This window comes from Xiphias gladius, chromosome 19 (genome assembly GCF_016859285.1).
Source record: "Xiphias gladius isolate SHS-SW01 ecotype Sanya breed wild chromosome 19, ASM1685928v1, whole genome shotgun sequence".
NCBI classification, from domain to species: domain Eukaryota; kingdom Metazoa; phylum Chordata; class Actinopteri; order Istiophoriformes; family Xiphiidae; genus Xiphias; species Xiphias gladius.
Window position 1 is genome coordinate 4,826,509 of NC_053418.1, and position 19,149 is coordinate 4,845,657.

General features: G+C 40.8%; 2 protein-coding genes across 4 annotated transcripts in view; one reads left to right on the forward strand and one right to left on the reverse strand.

Annotated features, from left to right (window-relative positions):
* The first annotated feature begins 270 nt into the window (after nucleotides 1–270).
* LOC120805670 (histone H2A.V) lies at nucleotides 271–2,679 on the forward strand. The gene is made up of 5 exons (XM_040156123.1): nucleotides 271–422; nucleotides 1,459–1,536; nucleotides 1,658–1,771; nucleotides 1,891–2,020; nucleotides 2,239–2,679. Exons 1-5 carry the CDS (start codon nucleotides 420–422, stop codon nucleotides 2,298–2,300), a joined length of 387 nt encoding a protein of 128 aa, XP_040012057.1. The 5' UTR covers nucleotides 271–419; the 3' UTR covers nucleotides 2,301–2,679.
* Nucleotides 2,680–6,155: 3,476 nt separating this feature from the next.
* The window catches only part of hs3st1l2 (heparan sulfate (glucosamine) 3-O-sulfotransferase 1-like 2), a 29,076-nt gene continuing 16,082 nt past the window's right edge, over nucleotides 6,156–19,149 (reverse strand). For 2 of the 3 annotated variants that reach the window (XM_040154417.1, XM_040154419.1), the window contains exons 2-3: nucleotides 11,512–11,912; nucleotides 6,156–10,254 (exon numbers count right to left, since the gene is read on the reverse strand). In XM_040154417.1, the coding sequence (XP_040010351.1) occupies nucleotides 9,589–10,254; nucleotides 11,512–11,769 (924 nt within the window). In that variant the 5' untranslated portion in view covers nucleotides 11,770–11,912 and the 3' untranslated portion in view covers nucleotides 6,156–9,588. Of the gene's footprint in view, nucleotides 10,255–11,511; nucleotides 11,913–13,402; nucleotides 13,500–19,149 lie in introns of those variants that run through there. The other variant, XM_040154418.1, reaches the window with a different exon arrangement.

Here is a 19,149-nt window from a genome sequence, read left to right on the forward strand (position 1 = left end):
TCTTAACGTAGTGAGTCCAAAATTATTTTCGTTTGAAGAATTTATCAGTGCCCTTGTGATGAAATTTCAAGATTTAATCCCAACAGCCGCCTCTTGATTATGAATTTTGTACATTTTTGGGATGGATGCCCCTGGAAGGACACTCCACACGCACACGGTCCCGCCTACTTTGTTGGTTTCGTGCGCAAAGGCAGGCACGAAGATCTCAGGGTGGGGGATGGGCGACCGTTCTGCAAGCCGTTTGGCGATTGGTCGAAACAGAGATTCGAAGTAACAACGCACACTCTGATTGGCCTTCAAGACACCCACGAGGGGTCGCAAGCAAAAGATTTGCGAAAGGGTTTATTGTTTCTTTGCTTTCGGGAGCCGAAATTGTTTGCTATCTACTCACTTCTACAATCAAATAACGACAAGTAAAAATGGTATGTACGCTTCGGCTGATGAGAAATGCATTACCGGGGTTGTTGATGTATTTGTACTGTAATTAATGCGCAACTGTAGAAAGTGCTGTTTTAAATTTGAACAGTGGAAATTCGGCCAGAAGCTGTGTGGTTACAAAGCTCGCTAAAGAGCTAACTGTCAGCTAAACACGTTAGCATTAACACTAGCGTGAGAAGTCCAAGTTTTGTTGCTTTCCTGTTAAAGGTAACATAAGAATTGCTGCAGTGTGTTTTTTCGGATAGTTCCTCTTTTACAGAAGTGGAGTGCTTCGTTAGACGTATACACTTTGGTGTAGCCTCTGAAAGGTGGAATAGCAAGCATTAGCAAGCTAAGTGTAGCTATTTCATTGGCTTAACGGTTGGTTAGTACATAATAAGCCTTTGATAATAAGTCTGTAAACAGGCGGAATGGAGTAAACTCGTCTGTGTCATTTCTGTGAGCCTGGGTGACTCTGTTAGGTAAACTTTCTTTCCTTTGAAATACGTGAAAGAAAACTTAAACGCCGACCGTCTTAAAGCGGCGCGTCTGTTTTCTGCTGTCCGCGGGGTCGGTGGCAGCAGCCCGCTGACAGCTTCTCATGTTTTTGTCAGAATAGCTCGGTATTAGTTTCGCCGGCATAATCGGTTTATTTCCAGTTTGTAGGCATGTAATTTCCGTCAACCGTTTACGTTGCCGCCTTTTGATTTGTTATGTTTTATTTTGGATTGGCGGGAAAGCGATAACTGTTTAACCGGGCATCTGTAACGTTACCCGCTGAACTCCTAATGCGGTGTGTGACTTTCTCACTTTTTGAAATCTAACCACCTCATAAGCTATTATGAGGTTTTGTAAGAATCCCTGGCCGTTTATTTGAAAATATAACATGGTGTTGTGGTGTTTACCCTTTGTTATGCACCTCCTATTCTTGCGCAAATCCTGACACCACAATCTGACACATTTATGCCCCAGTTTTGCTTCTGTTACTTATCTAGTTTCATGCTCTCAATTGTTCCCTGTTGTAAATTTCCATTACAACAGGCTGGTGGCAAAGCAGGAAAAGACAGTGGCAAAGCCAAGGCAAAAGCAGTGTCGCGCTCCCAGAGGGCTGGGCTGCAGGTAAATCTTTCAATCCTCACATGTGGCTGTGCTTCATATGTTCCCTGCCATGCTCCTTGATCGCGGAGAGTTGGTCCCTTTGTTTTACTTAAACCACTGTCTCGCGTCTGTTTTCTGCCAGTTCCCAGTGGGTCGTATCCACAGGCACTTGAAGACTCGCACAACCAGCCACGGTCGTGTAGGAGCAACAGCAGCTGTGTACAGTGCTGCTATCCTTGAGTACCTCACTGCTGAAGTAAGCCTCCCCAGTTGTGTACACAGTGGCACTGGATGTCACACTATGCAGTGTTGCTTTGTTTCTGCGAGATGTTGCTGTTTGCATTAATGTCTGTTCATGGTCACTTTTATTCACAGGTACTAGAGTTGGCGGGCAACGCCTCCAAAGACTTGAAGGTGAAGCGTATCACTCCCCGTCACTTGCAGCTTGCCATCCGTGGTGACGAGGAGTTGGACTCCCTTATCAAGGCAACAATCGCTGGAGGAGGTGAGCTAAGAATTTTGCAAATGGATGAATTGTGTTTATTTTCTTTCCATCTTTTGTGTAGCGTTTTCCCCCCCTTTTACATATGCATTATACTCCCTTATTCATTGTGGGCTGCTGATTCTGTACTACACATATCTGCTCACAGCTGCCCTTGAATGAAACATTTCATCTCACCAATTTTTTAAAAAAATTATTATTAATTTATTTATTTTTTGCAGGTGTCATTCCTCACATCCACAAATCCCTCATTGGGAAGAAGGGCCAGCAGAAGACTGCATAGATGCCATGTTGACCAGAAGTTTCGGGGCTTGGGCTATGATCGGACCAGGAGTTCACATTTGTTCTTTTTTATTATTAATATTATAGCAAACGAAGAGTGATTGTTAGGCTTTGTGTTGTTATATTTTCCCATAACTAGTAAAGTGCTAAAAAAAAAAAAAAACCCTTAATGACAAAAAACACCCTTCGTATGTTATTGTAGAACGTTTGACTGGGGAGTTCATGATTATTTCAAAGTGGATTTGTTTGATTGGCCTGGGACTCTGTAATGTTTTATACTGAAAAAGAAATTGTTAAACCATTTTTTATATAAAAAAAAAAAACTTGTTTTGTGGTTATTTTCTTGAAGTTACAATATTTACTATAATACAAGTTTTTAAGGAGATTAGTTTTTTTTTTTCTTTTTTTTTTTTATTAAAGCAAATTAGGTAACAACAGCTAATTGTAAGATGGTGCTTATTTTCCTTTTGACTTACTGTAATCTTTTGAACTGCACAAGAATAGTGATGTATTAAAAGTTGAATTTTTTTACATCAAAATGAAAAAAAATTATTGAAAAATTTTTTTTGCGACCGCTTGCTACAGTGTTCTGTGTTGATGTTTATAGCAGTTTAAAGTTTTAAACTTGCACATTTGACAGTGTGACTCTCGGCTGCTGTGACCAAGTGACACTGGTCCTGCAGAAATGTCCTGCCATTTGTCAACCTCGTATCGCTACTGGATATTGTTGGTACCCCGATATTTGGAGAGGATCGGTTGAAGATTTTAAATCTGGCTGGTCTGAACCACAGTGCTTCAGACATTTACCTGCAGTACCGAAATGTATGCACAAACTGAAATGTCCCTACCTAAAGTCTACATTTTTCAAGTAAAGAGGTTAGAGGCTTTTTAAAAAGCTATGTGTTCAGGGAAATTACTTTGCGTATTTTATCTTTGAATAAATACCATTTGCATGTTGTCCTTGGCTTGGTTTGAAACAACTACTTGAAATTATTTTTGAAGTATGAATTTTGTAAGTTTTATATGTAAGGTGCTATGACTGTCCAACAATACATGAGCAGAACTGCAATATGGTTTTCAGTTTGGTTTTTAAACCCTTACATTTTTATATATTTAAGAAATTTGAAGGTTTTTCTATAGAAAAAAAAATCAGCCAGAGAGGTGGGAGCAACGGTTGCACCAAGTGAATTTTGGCAATTTGAAATGCAGAAGAGTGAATTCACATTACCTTAAAAGTTAGAAAACAAAGCATCTCACGTCTTACAGACTGGCTATTTCATTTGTGTGAAGTTACAGTTTAAGACTACCTAATCTTTAACTAGGTAAACAGTAGCTTCATTTACACTATAATCACTCATTATTCTGTCATGTCCAGCAGTCTCACCACAGAATCTGTCATGCAGGTTCAAAGCCTGCCAGCAGGGGGAGTCACTGACATTCACAACAGCATCTTTCCTTCCCTTAAAGGTCAATAGCAGCTGAACATTGAAATATAACATGGCATATAATACTCACATATCATATTCTTAGTTCGGCCAACCAGATCTGCATGATAAAAATGCCTCAAACTGCAAAATTGATTTTTTACAAAAATATTGAAGGGATATAGGAGTTCTGAGGAAAGACTCAATGAGGCAAACCTACCACAGCTTTGCATTTATTAAGGAATGTACTGTATGGAGACAATATTTTGTTGACAGCAATTTTCTAAAACATGCTACTGAGAATGTTTGATATTTCTGTGGCATTAGGTTTTCTTTAGCTGGAAAAAGATTGGGTTACAGAAATGAGATGAACATAAAATATAATATTCTTGTGGAATAGAATCATGTCAAATTACTGTAATGAACTCAGTATTAGGGTTTTGTTTTTTTTAACTTAATCACTTATTTACAAGATTCTACTGAAATTGCCTAAGACATACAGTATGTAAGAGTTTGCGATTCACATATCCAGTTTGTATTCGTATCTGGTCCTTATAACACTTGAGTGAAGCTACATTAAAGTCCCTCTCCACTCAAAAATGTGTTTTCTTATTTTGACAAGGTTTGACACAGCTCCACTGGGCTTTGACAGTGAACTGCACAGGAACTGCCTCACATATGGTTGCAGTCATCTGAACAACTCGCACGTTCCCATTGTGTCCTGTGGCTGTTTCACATGGACAAGGTCAGTCCAGCTGCTTGTTGTGAGAATCTTGTGATAAACTTTATATATATGTCTTCCCAGTGTCTGCGATTCAAGGTTGAAATATGTCAGTTGCGCTGTTCCGTTTGCTTTTCATCTTTCTCTTTGCCGCATTTGTGTCACTGGGATAGAAGGGCAGCGGTGCTGTTGGTGATGCTTTCAAATGTCTGTGGAAAACACCCTGACCTTCAACTTTGACAGACATCACTTTGCTCTAACATTACAGCCTTTCCAAATGGCAGGAGTGCAGCTTAAGAACAAGGACATCATTCGTACCTCAGTCAGTAACTGGGGAGGGAACAGTGGTGGGAGAAGTCATGAAATCCTCTACTTTGCAAATGAAAATTAGTCCAGCACAAGGATGTGAACGTTCAGTTATCTGAATTTCAGTCACCCAGGTGCCACGCCTGCATGAGATAATCTATATTATCTTTATTGTGACGCAAGAAAAACCGGGGCCTTTTCTAAAAAGTTGGCATTTTTGCTCAGAATAACACAGTGCTTAGAGGTACTGACAAATTTAATAAGAGGAATAGATTGACATCTCGTGAAATTCCCTCATTTGCTTTCTTGATGAAGAGTTGGGTGAGACTGATTTCGCTCTCATGTCTGTACATTAAATATGAAGCTGCACCCAGCAGCCGGTTAGCTTAGCTTAGCATTACAACTGGACCCAGGGAAAGAGCTAGCCCGGCACTGTCTGAAGGTAACGAAGTCCGCCACAATCAATTACACGAAGCCTAATCAACTTTTGTTCCCTGACAGAAACCTAAAAAGAGTCCAACTATGGTCTTCTCCTCAGCTTCATGCTCATCTCGTTAGTTGAAGTGCCAGAAAATCTCTTCTTTAAATCCCCGAGCTAGAAACGATGCGGAAGAGATGAGTAATGAGACTGCAGAAGAACAAGTGGCTCTGAGGTTGACAGGAACAGAAAACTATGGTGTATTTAACAAAAAAACAAAAAAAACAAAAACATTCACAGCCACTTTCCACTTTTGTTTACTCATGTCTTACTCAGATGTGTAATGACCCCCTAAATGATAAAACATGCCGTTTTGGCTGCGTGGTGGCTCACAGCCCAACGCTGGCGGCGAGGATCTTATTACGACATTAACAGGACTGACCTTTGCAAGAGCAGCATTAGCTCCACTAGCATCCTGAGGCCCCACAGTGGGACTTTTCTTAACGTGAGTAAATCTCAGATCTGAGTCACACTGGTTTAGTATGTACATTTTGTCCAGACGTATTTCCGAGATTTAACCGGAAGAGGGACACAACGTCGAAATCAGGTCGGACAGGATGCTGCTGCTGCCTTGCTGTATTTGTGTCTGCATTTGCCGTATGGTAGCTCTATTCTCAGAAAAAGGGTTTTTCGTCAGCAGCTGTTTGTTTCAGAAACATTAGTATGTGTCAACAGCCACGCTAGCGGCTCGGTGAGGCTGTACTTAGTCATACTAACATGCTCACACAGACATTGCTAACATGCTGATGCTTAGCAGGTGTAATGTTTTTTTTTACAGTGTTTACCATCTTAGTTTGCTAAAATGCTAGGATGCTAACATTTGCTAACAATTAGCACTGAACACAAAGTACAACTGAGGCTGGTGGGAATGTCATGAGTTCTGCAGGTATCTACTCATAAACCAAAATACTGAAGAGAATGATTTTGACCGGATAATGGGGCTATGTGGAAAGATAATGATGATTAAAGTTCTCACAGTTTATTCTTAGGGGGGTATTAAGGCCTGTACCTAAGTTCGTGGCAATCCATTCAATAGTTGTTGAGACATTTCCCTCAAAAACCTCAACTGTTTACCTCAAGGTGGTGCCCGAGAAAAAGTCAAAGGATCACCAAAGTCATTAAGATTCATCTTCTGGACACCATGAGTGTTTGTATGAAATTTAATGACAATCCATCAAATAGTTGCTGAGATATTTAAGCCTAGACCAAAGTTGTGGGCCGACCAGCCGTCATAAAAACACAGGAAGATCAGAGTGGCCCCAGTCTGAGCAGTGACAGATATTATGGCTGAACACAATGACAGGCCATCTCTGGGAACCACAGAGAAGAAAGGACCAGGACAAGTGCTTGACTAGCATCAATCGTGACACCAAAACAGAACACTTAATCCTGCACGTGACCCCTCTATGAGATCATTACTTCCTCTAAAATAAAGCTGATGCTGAGACTCAATCTCAGGTCGAGACAAAGTTAGTTACGAGGCTGCTGCAAGCTCGGAAACCCCAACGCATGAGATACAGATTTCACTGATCAAATGTTACATCAGATGTATTGTCCACATGAGTGCGAGCCTCTGCAGGAACACATGAAAGACACAGCTGCCTCACATCTTCAAAGAGCGAGAATCATTTGTTTATCCTTACATCTCTCTGTCTTTACAGTTTTCTCTTGAGGACAGTGGGAGGGTGACAGCTAGAGGTCAGCCTTCAGCTCTTATTCTCTTCTGCAGCGAACGGGAGATGCCTGAAGTGCGTGCCACAAAACAGTGACTGTGTTTAAGGTAATAATACAGAAATGTTAGTTCAACGGGTTTCTTCTAGTTGTGATTCAACCTGTAATCCATTCCTGAAAGCACCTGCAATTTCATACACCTCACGTCTGCTACTGTAGATCTTCTACCTGGAAAAAATAGAAGAAAAAAAAAAAAAGTGTAGATAGCATCACAGTGATAGCTATTTTGGTTGAAAACAAAAAAAGCCGTCACTGAAGAAACTCAGTTCTTTAAAATAAGAATTCCCAGTCAGAATTTGTCGCAGTACCGATCATTGTAATTGACATTTGATCTTTGGGAATGCAGGAGGTGTCAAAACACCAATGACAGGGATTTTTGCAGCTGCACTAATCAATATTTATACATTAACTATGAAAAAAGACCGTGACGTGAAAGGACAACTGTTCGCTAACCTGTTCACCATATCAACATTGTAAAATATGTCAGTTTTGTGTCTACTGTTTGTTACACTGCCCCAGAGTGGTCAAAAATCGATGACTGCAGTTTTAAAGAACACGTTCACTGTTCTTCAGCTCAGACCTTCATAATCTATAATAATGCAAAGCAGAATCTTACTCATCAATTTTTGACAAACTAAACACCACTGCCGAAGCTTTTCTCTCTGGGCTCAAACACTAATGAGGAGATTATTCAAGTCGTCATAAAAAATATTAAATCTTGTTTTTGAAAAGAGAAAGTCAATGATGTAGCCTTAATGCTTGTCTGAGGAATAGATCCAGCAAGTCCATCCTTGCAATCAATAAGAAAGTCAGAAGTCCCCTGCACAGCAGTATGATTTAGCCAGATGCTGGTCAAACACATGCAATTCTAAAATAATGTAGACTGGATCCAATTTTAAAAAATGTCTCTGGTATTTTTCAAGCCCTTTCTTCATATTAGATTTAGAGCTGAACTCAACCAATTTGATTATTCGTTTAAGTACTTTTTGAGGCAACATAGCCAAAAAAATCCCTAGTTCAAGCTCGCCAGTTGTGAAATTTTCTCTGTTTCATATCATTGTAAATGCAATGCTTTTAGATTTTGGACTGTTGGTCAGATAAAACAAGATATCTGAAGACGTCACTTTGAGCTTCAGGAAATTTGGATTGGCCTTTTTCACAGTTGTCTAATAATCTATAAGCCAAATAAGTGATTATTTGAGAAAATAATAAGCTAATTAATCAATAACGGAAATAATCATTAGTTGCAGCCCTGGTCAGATTTAGAGTTAATTTTGAAGGCTTAAACAAGTGCCCCATTCAACTGCGTTTAACCTTACACCCTGTCTAGTGGATTGTGGGTAAGTGAGACTGCAGCAGAGTTTCACATGAAACTAAAGCAATGTCTGGGTTAAAAAAAATTAGCCCACCTACCCTTTAATTCTACGGTTTCAACTTTCTAGGCCACGTCATGACCTGTCACATCTGATTTAGTCCTTTCAGATTAAGCGAATGAAGGTAAGAAATCCATTCTGGCTTTGAATAAAGTCGGTATTCCAACACGTACAGTCGTTCGGGTGACCTACGGGTGTGATTTGTCACAGTGTGGTGGTGAAACTGGAGGTAATTCCTTGACAGGTATAATTTAGTGATGAAAAGAAGCGTAGGCTCGCTTTGATCCTCGGTGTAAAGAACATGTCAGATAGACAGTGATAGGGAACATCTTCATACACTTTGAGAGGAGAGAGAGGAGCCTTCAGAGGGGCCTGTCAGTGACTGTCTATCCCTGTGTCTTTATGTTTGATGTTTTCAAACCCTATAAACCTCGTAGGGTGGGTTCAGGCAGGAGACGTAGGACTGAACACATTTATTAGAAGAACATCTTTAAAAAACAAAGAAAAACAAACTAGTGAGAGTACTACATTGCCCTTGACGGTAAAAAGAAACCAAAACAAGTTTTCGATGTGGCTAATTTCAAAAGAGATTAAAAAAAAAACAAAAACATAGATATATTCACTGAACATTTAAAATTCAGCTTAGTAAAATAACGAAACAATTAAGTAAACAGAATGACTCAACTAAAACGTTTTACTAACACACAAGCAAGTTACATCTGTTGAGAAAAACCAAAGCAAGGAGTTGGTTCCTGTTTGAAATCGTCTACGTTGCCGCTCGATTTTTATACATTTAGAGTTCATAGTGCAACAAATCAGTTCAACCATCTTTTCACCCCTTTTCTACTTCTACATCACTTGAGAGTCTGCACATCTTATTTTAACACCCCAGAAATAAGCACTAAGAAGTAGTTGGTTGTGTTTTCAGTTTCAAACCCTTTGTATGGCACAGTTGTTGTAGCTTCATCAAGCAAGTTTATCCGGGGAGGCACCAGCATGGTCATGGTAAAAGTCTTGTTGGCCACGTGTTCGAAAAGAGCAGCTTAAATTCTCCAAATATCTTCACACGCATATGTGCCACTCTTGTTGGCCACATTTATACCTGAGTAGGTATCAACAACAAGGGATGTTTATAACTTTAATAGAACTCAACTCTTTCCTCTCATCTACCTACAAAAACACAAAAACAACAGTTTTCTTTCTCCCTCTGAGTCCCTGAATTTGTTGGCATCACCAGAGTTGCCGTTCACCACTGATCAGCACCAGGAAAACGACCTCCCCACCATTTCAAAGAACAATTTGTTGGGCTTCCTTAAGTACCGACAGAGCTTCTTAAAGGCCTGGGTGCTCAGGGGCGCATGTGGCCTGCCTTTAGACTCGTCCAGGCACTTGTCGTGTCCGGCAGACAGGAGGCAGTAGAAGCCCTTGGTGGTGTTGTAGTAGAAGTTGTTGGGGCTGATCCTGGGCGGCAGGTCCAGAAACCTCTCTGCCTTTCTCAGCTCAGGAAAGGGATCCCGAATGAGTGCATCGCCATCCACCACGTGGATCTGCTCTTTAGGGAAGACCTCTAGCCAGCGAGCCAAATGCTGGTGGTACAGGCTCCTCTGCAGCGCCTTGTACTCAGGGTCGATGTGGCCCTTGTGGAGCAGGAGCTCCTCTAGCGGCTGGTAGGGCTTGCGGCGGGTCAGGCGGTTGTGGAGGACTTGAGTGTAGTCGGAGACCAGCCTTTCGGCCGGGTCACGGACGATGAGTAACAAACGGACGGTGGGATTCATGTCCCAGATACGTGCAGGAACCTGAGGAGCTGCAAAGTAGCCGGGGGTTTTCTCCACTGTCAGCTGACTAGGGAGGGTGAAGGGCATCTGGGCTCGGTACCAGGCCAGGCCTCGGCGGTAGTGCTCCTCCACGTTGAAGTAGTGTACCTGACAGAAGGACAGAAGGTAGATCAGTGTTAATGAAGATGAAGCAAAAGTGGTAACTGGCTGTTTAGTTTTATGTCACTTTTTTTGAGAAAACTCTTCTTTATTAGTAATGAAAGAATTCGTAGGTTTTTTTTTTACCATCTAAAAGGCATTCAACTCTTTTTATTTCACCCCATCTTGTCCAAACCAATCTACAGTATTCCTTGGCGTGAGTTTTCCAACTTCGCAGTCCTCACCTCGAACTACCCTCATTAGAATTTCTCTCTGTGTAACTTCTTCGGGACAGGCCTGTAGTCATTCATAACCACATACTGTAAGAACACCACAAACTGTACATACTGGAGGTTCAGCCGACCGATTTTATCCGTGCCTTTCTGCACTGATGGAGATATGATATGACACAGTTTTTGACTGGGGAAATACTACGGTAACTGCAGTACATCAGTCCCCCGAATACCTACATCAGTGAAGCACATTTATCCCTCTGCAAACTGCTATTATAACACTGAATCTGTTCAGGTAGAGCACTCGAGTCACACCTGCATCAGCTGATCAGCTTGCATCAGCTATTTGCAGTTCATTTATAATTCAGGATCAGTGGGTCATTGATGCATCAGCTGATTGCCTACTGGTTGACTTTTAAAATCCAATTACTGACACAGTATATTCATACAGGTGTAAAGGGTGGCCTTAGGACTTGGGAGTTCTCATTACCGTGCTGCTGTTACCCTCATATTAACCCCTTTTTGGGACTGACCGGTTGCATGGAAACATTGGCGGATTTTTCTTTAGAAAAGCTCTTTTAATGGAGATGGGAAAGTCCACCAGACGTACATTTGCCAAAACAACTGGTTAGCTTTCGTCCTTGAAGCGTCTCTTTGGTGGAACTGCTAACAACTCATAGACATCTAAAAAAGGAGACACTGTTTTTGTTTGTTTTTATTTTGTAATGACTCACAAGCCAAAAAGGTTGGGAACCGCAGGATTAATCTTTATCAATGTGTTGTCTTTAATTAACTGACCATTTGTTTGTTTTTTTTTAAAAACGCATAATCTTAATTTGAAAACTAATTACTAACTACAGCTGTCAAATAAATGTAGTGGAGTAGAAGTATAAAGTAACAGAAGATGGTACAACTAAAGTAAAGTACAAGTACCTCAAAAGTGTACTAAAGTACAGTGCTTGAGTAAATCCACTCATTTACGTTCCACCTCTGGTGATAGTAGAATTATTAGGTAACAGTGACCGTGTTTTACCTCGGCCTTTGCAACTTCCACATCTGGGTGCAGGTTGAGCATCTCCAGCAAGGCTCTGGTGCCGCCTTTCCGCACGCCAATAATAACAGCTCCGGGCAGCCGCTGCTGGGTGGCATTGTAAGAGGAGGAGGAAGAGGATGATGAAGAGGAGTCGGCAGGGGAGCTCGAACCCCCAGTACGTAATTCTCTTAAGCACACAGACAGCTGAGTCTGCAGCAGCAGAAGCACCAGGAGTGCTAGTAGCACTGTCCACAGCATGGTGCCGCACACAGAAACACAAAGAAGTGGAGTGGAAGTTACGCGCACACACTCATGAAGCTCCCAGACTTGTCCGGATCTGTGCTTGTTATCAGTCAGCAGGGGGCCTCAGGAGGGAGCCCTTCAATTTGACAACCTATGAGCTGTGAAAAAAATAAATAAATAAATAAAGGTTATTGCCCACTTCTTCTGTCTCACTCAACCACACTGTATTGGAAAATGGATTCATTTGGCAAGAGTGCTGCCGCTAAACAAGCAAAATGAGGTCATTTTTAATGTAAATCGATTATAACTTCTTAAAATTCAGCAGGATAAAAATCCAGGGGGCTGAAGTGAGACCTCTGATGTTTTTTATCACATTTATTTCCAACGTATTGACACATTTTATGACAGATAGATTACAGTGTCAAATCATAAAAATTAACAACAAACAAACAAAATAAATCTTCTGTTTGCAACCATCCTCATAAGTTATTTTCTAATAAGTTTATTTTATTGGATCCCCATTAGCCTCTGCCATAGCAGCTGCTAATCTTCCTGGGGTCCACACGTTAAAAAAATGCCCCAATAAAACACCGATAGCACTTTGAAAATAAGTTCCAAAACAAACTAATTAAAAATAGATAAAACAAAGCAGCTGATCTTAATACAACACAACCTAATCAATAACAATGAAAAAACTATCAATCATATCATTAAATGGTTCATATTGCAAAATATAATATAAACAAAATAACTGCAAAGAGTGTAACCAACAAGCACAAACAAGTAATAGCTAATAATTACAACAGTGCAGATACATTTAAGAACACAAACATCTGTAAAATTCATGAAAGCTAAGATCTAACATCAGATAGAAAAACATATGCAAATAGTCATTTCTGCCTTAGGTCCATCTGAACTTGTTTCATAAAGTTTAAGCACTTTTTTGATTCTCTACTACTGTTTGGTAACTTGTTCCATTCCGCAAAAAACCCACTACTCACATGCAGCTGTTTGTTTGTTTGTACAGTAGATGTTTGGCCAGAGTGCTCGAACCAGAGCTGTAAAAGATTCAGGTATAATTTACCTAAAAATATAGCTTTCCTCACGAAAACAAGCAGACTACAATGTAATCTGTCTGTTATGCATAACAGTAATACTAGCGCTGGGTTATAATAATGATTTATGCAATAGTTATATGATAGTGATGACAGCGATCTAATAAAAACGTTAGATCCAAACAATATTTTATATACAATACAACCCAGGTGCCTCATGAAAGGGTTGCTCGTGTTCTGAAATTTTCAGAACGCATCTGCATTTCTGCAAGTGAAAGATACAAATACACTAACAGATGTCTGGAGGATGCACAGGTTTGAAGAACGGGTGAATCTGTGTATTTCTCGACCAAATAAAATCAACAATCCCTCCTCACAAAAAGAATGAAAATCTGAAATGTTTCCTGTCGGCAGGGCGTGCAGTGTTGGCAACACTGAGATTATAGGAGTGCGGCCTCAGAGCATTTCTTTTCATTTCATTTTATATAGCTAAAGCAGTTTCTCCGTTTACGCATGCTTGCTTGACTATTTCATGATCCCATACGTCTGAGATGGTTCTGCACTCTAATATGCAATTTTACAAATTCTCTTACCAAGCAGCGGTGGTTTCAGCCCAGAATATCAAGCTGTGATGTGATGATGGCCAGCAGATATTAAAATATGAATCTAGATCCAGAGCAAACAGAGAGGAGATGCATTTAAAATGAATGCTGTTATGAGGTTGAGGGTCTCCCCAAGGAGCACTAACACCCCTCTGAGTTCATCTGAACCACTTTTATAGTATATAAGACATGGTGCAGTGAATCCTGAATGTCTGAATGCTGGAATATGTCTCCTGGTGTTGGGTTTAATCTGTATTTGCTGATGTTTCAGAATGTTTCTGAAGTGTAAAAAAAACAAAACCAAAAAAAAAAACACATTTTCAAAGATGCATTAAAGGAGTCAACTGATCTTTCATCCAAGACGGCTTTGTTTCAGCTGGGCATCAAATATCATGTCATCTGCTGCAAGAAAAAACAAAAAAAACAAAAAAAATCTGGGATCAGCTACACATGATCTGCCAACATCATCTCTGGGCATGTTTGTGATTTCCTTTTTTTAAGCCGCACAATGCTCAAATATTGTGCATTGTATTTATTCAAAGACAGTGAACAGTGAAATACTCTCTTCTTCCTAGACAACGGCTTGGCCTTGAGCAATGCGTGTAGACCCCGATGTGTTCGAACATAAATGATCAGCTGCTGAACCACGTGCTGTTGTTTCCAGGGTGATGACAGGGCTTCTTTTGACATAAGCTTATATTGCTTGGAATGGTCCAGACCAAAACCATCGATGAGCTCTGAAGAGTGAAAGCTAAAGACTTGTACAAATACAGTCTTTAGCTTACAGAGCATCTCAAGGGAGGAAACTCAGCATTTGGTGATGACCGTGGGTTCCAGACTTCAGGCAGTCATTGACTGCAAAAGATTTTCATCCCAGTATTAAAAAGAATCCTTATATTTATGATTATGTTGGTTTGCCAAATGACTTTTGAGCCTCTGAAAATCAGGGATCATGTATAAAAATGGCTGTAAATGGCTAACGGGTGTAAATTGGACATTGTGGCAGCTTTGTATTCTGGTCTATTAAAGCTGCTTTGTAGGGAGAGGTTGGTATGCTGGCGTCTTAGATGAATTATTTCACCCTGTGCAATGTAGAAAGATGATTTGCTCTTGGATTTTTAGAAATTTAAAAATAATCTCAACGTTTTCTGTGAAGTTCGTGAGAGCTGAAACATTGTCAACTGTTTATCTCCGTGTAGCTGTAAAATACTGTTTGCTTTGGGCCAGTGTACACCACCAACAATGTTCCGTAAACTGCTTGCGACTGTAATTTGAAAACAAGTTTTTTTTACAGTGACGACAGTGAGCATTTTTTTTATAAATTAACACAGCACACAGTTGTTAGCAACACTAAAACATTTCTCTTGTTTTTCTGCTGGTCCCGGTGCTTTTCCCGTTGTTGCTGTTGTCATTGTGCCGAAGCCGCCCTGATGCGACTGACTTATTAATAAGCGTAACAATGTTCCGAATCAGAGCAGGAACCCTGTCTGGCATTGTTCCTGTGGCAGAGCGCTAATTGTACCTTCAGGGAGCGTCCCTGCACCCCCGACCTTCTGTGCTATCCCCTGGCTTGGTGACATTGTCGTCATTGATGTTGCAACCTTTGCCATCCCTCGTTAACTGTGTATGGGAGTTTCCGTGTACAGTGGTGTGTGGTTCTTGTTTGTTAATGTAGGTTGTTAGGGGTGTTGTGACTCTTCACTTATGATTACAGAGTTGCAGTCAGACTGAATGTGTTTTTTTTTTTGTTTTTTTTTGAGAGTCACATTTAAAAGACAAACAATGGTCAAGTCGCTTCAGTTCAGCTGATGTTAAAAATGTATGTGTGTGACGTACATGAAACCCATGCACATTTTCACGGCCACCAAGAAAATTACATGGTTTCTACTGCTTGTCTGTTCTGAAAGTCTTATGATTTTGATTTTACATCCACAAAATCCAGACCAGCCGCCTGTATTTTATTATGAAAAGAGCTGAAGTTTGTTTTATCCCCTTTGACTTTTTACCACAAAGCCGTGGTGGACAACTGAAATGCTGCACTTTATGAACTGAAAAGTTTGGTTTTTTTTCTCCCAGGTGTGGTAACACCAGCCACACAGGCAGATATATGTAAAATGAATAAATAAATGAATTAATAAATAACTAAAATCCTGTAAAAGCTACTAAAAGCCTTTACCTCTGTGCGGCACGGCGGGGCTTTGAGCTAAATGCTAATGTTGGCAAGTTAACATGCTCACGATGACAGTGCTAACATGCTTATGCTAAGAAGCTCTAGTGTTTACTATGCTGACCGTCTTCGCTTAGGCTGTTAGTGCTGTATGCTAACATTCGGTAATGAGCTCCAAACACGAAGTGCAGCCGAGGCCGATGGAAACGTTTTTCGCTTTGCAGGTATGCGTCTGTACTGGACATGAAAGGTTAAGGGACCACTACAGTTATTATAAATCCATCCTGCGGGGGGCCCGAATGAATGTGTGCACCAAATTTCATGGCAGTTCATAATTGTTGAGATATTCAGTCTGGACCAAAGTATCGGCCCCAACAACCAGATGACTGAAACTGCCATCCCTCGAAAAACGCATGAAAAATAATGACATCCAAGTTTGTCAAAAAAGTTGAAACTATATAGTCATTTAACTTTTGACAAATTGAGGCCAACAGACTTCTAAGCCACTGAAATTTGCTTCCAAAATATTCCAAGACATCGCCACAACAATGCTTGCCTCACACAGTCATCACTCACTGCGGTCGGGCTAAATTACTAGACTAAAATGACCCTTTGACCAATCAGTGTGGCAAAACCGAATATATTACTCCATTCATATTTCCTACATCATCTAAACTGCTCTACACAGTTCACTGTGTATCTTTTCTTCGAACCAAAGTAGCTCTGTCTCTCATTCACGGGAATGCGCTTGCCTTTTTGGTGAAAGCTCTGACCTTTCCCAGCAGATCCTGAACACAGTGAAACTGTGGAGGTCAAAGTTACGGAAAGGTGAACCTTGACCTGTGAATCTGCAGGGTTGGCTAAGAGAAGCCACGCTGGTTTGGGGCATCACGTGTTTGAGAGTTGAGTCAGTATTCTTACAGTATGCTATCACTCCATTGTGTATAATATTACACTACCAAATTACAATCCATACACTGGACATCAAATTGATGTTAAGATGCAGGACAGTTTCTGTTGGACTGGTGGCTAATGAGATCTCTCCATAAAGGCTTGGACAACTTGCCGCCATCGTTAGAAGTATTTGCAGTTTTACCTCTGATACTCTTCCATTGAAGCAAATGCAACTGACAAACTTAAGAATGTGTTTTTGGTTTTATGTAAGCCCCAGTAGATGAGCTGAATATCCGTACCAATAGAAACCATATTGTTTTGTTGTGTCTCGTGCTTGAAAATGATTTTTGGTTCTTGTAGTGTCCCATCATCATTTCATACAGTATATCATCAGACTGCAAACTGCAGCATAAACCTCAGGCTGTGCATTGAATCAAATATTACAGCAGCTCTTTCTCCCCCCGCAGAGACATTACATCGCTCGTACTGGCTACCACTCACTACCTTGCCCTGCTTCATTATTTCCTGAATACAGACCGATAACATTTTCAGTGTTAGTGCGTCACTGCCAAGACAAAGAGCTTTGCATGATTACGGTGTTGTTGTCGTTGGCCTCAGACGACAACAGCAGTGTATCCTATGTGATTTAAGTGCTTCTCAGTGAATTCTGCGAATTTCAACTGTCCTACATATGAACTGTGCCTCGCGTACATTGATTGCTGGCAGCAAACAGCAAGAACGCCAAATTCAGAGCTCTTAAAGTCTTTATTTTGATGTGAAGTGGCAAAACGTGGGCTGATGCCGATCACATCACGGTTTATGTGTGTGTCTGTTGGCAACTGAGACAAAGAGAGAGAGATCCTTTGGGAGGTGTGTGTGTCTGCGTGTCTGTGTGTAGCTGTGTGTGGTGCACAGTGAGACACGTCTTGTGTTAAGTGGTTGCGTGAGTGCCTTGTGACTCCTCTGTAAGCAGGCATATTTGCCCGCTGTCCAGCCGCCCCGCTTCCACCTCACCTCATGACCTTCCTCTCTCTCCTCCGCCTCCTCCCACCTTCCCTTCCACCTTCCCTCGTCCCCTTTAACCCTCACCTTCGTTCCCTGTTTCCTCAGCCTGTTCCGTAACTCTTCGTGAGCCGGTTGAATCCGTCCCTCTGTATGAATCTGCTAACAAACCCCAGCGCCCTGCTAATGGGGATGCCCCGCAGCATCCTCTTAGCTGCTCATAAATAAAACAGAAGCACACCTTTTCGCCCTGAAATATTTTTGAGTCAATAAACTTTTAATCTTTAAGAATTGGAAATGAGAAGCAGCTCTGTGTACATGTAGCGGAAACTTTTTCAAGGAGATAAAAGGATATTTAGTTTCCTTTACTGTTTTCTAAAACATTTTGATTCAAAAACATTTCATTATGTTATAATATTTATATTGTACATGTCAGTAAAATTCACAAATACCTATTTTGCACTTGTGCAGCACAGTAGATTTTGTTGAAAATTGTCTGAAAAACATATGCACTTATTTTAACAAAAAAAAAAAAAGACAACTGAATTTGGAAAAAGACATTTTATAAACCAAAAACTTGGATACACATTATTGTCACGCACTGTGCTTCCAGCAACGTATTTTTATGCACGTGTTTTTGTGCCTTCTTGAGGTGGTTTTTGCCTTCTCCGAACAAAGAGTCAATGTGCCTAATGGGAAATGGAGACACCTTTTCCGAACAAGTTCTGACCTAGCGAATATTCAACTCACATGACTGATAAGCTGTTGCCACTTCTAGAGACGTAGAAGAAGAATTTTACAGCCATGCATAGCATAGCCTATACCGCCACCTTCAGAGCCTAGTTTATTAACACCGAACTAACGTGCCTATTTTGCATTTTCTTTTCTTTGTTTTTCAAATTCGCTTGACAATTATACGGAAACATGACTATGGTATGTGTATGTGTTTTCTGTCTATACCTATGTTTTATATTTATTTTCTACAGTTTCAGCACTATGAATAGCTTGACTTTGATTTGCGGAGAGATGTTGCTCTAAAAACAACTCGATTGTCTGTAATCAGGTTAAAATTAGCCATACTTAAGGATTGTAAAGGATTTTAAGATACCTCATACTCGGCATTGTTGGTGTAAAAGACACAAATTCTAAACAAAATGGCTGACTCCATCAGCACCACTTAATGGCTGGACGGCTGTTATTATCGGCACCATATGAGCTCTAAGTTAGCCTCTTAGCGCTGCTCAATGAGGCTCACATGAGTCATTGCAAGTCCTTGTCTTTCCCGCTCATCGCTTCTTGTGATTCACATTAGCCAGCATGGATAGGGAGAGAAAACAACAACAACAACAACAGGGCCAGGACTGCCAATGATGCGTGAATTTTCCATATTGACAAACACAAGTATCTTGCCAAGCCGGGGAAGATAGAGATGGAGAGAAAAAAAAAGGGGGGGGGTGGAGTGTAATTATCTGTGAAAGGCAGATGCTGTCATCTGCGTTTTGGGAGAGTCCCCATGTCTTATAATTTTTGGTGTGTGTGTGTTTGTGTGTGTATCTTGTCTCATCTGCATGTATGCAGCGCCTTTTGTGAAAGTACGCAGCATGCGACTGCCTGCGATCCAGGCCCTTGGAAATATCTTTTTACTGAGCGATGGTATTTGGGGGGTGGGGGAAGG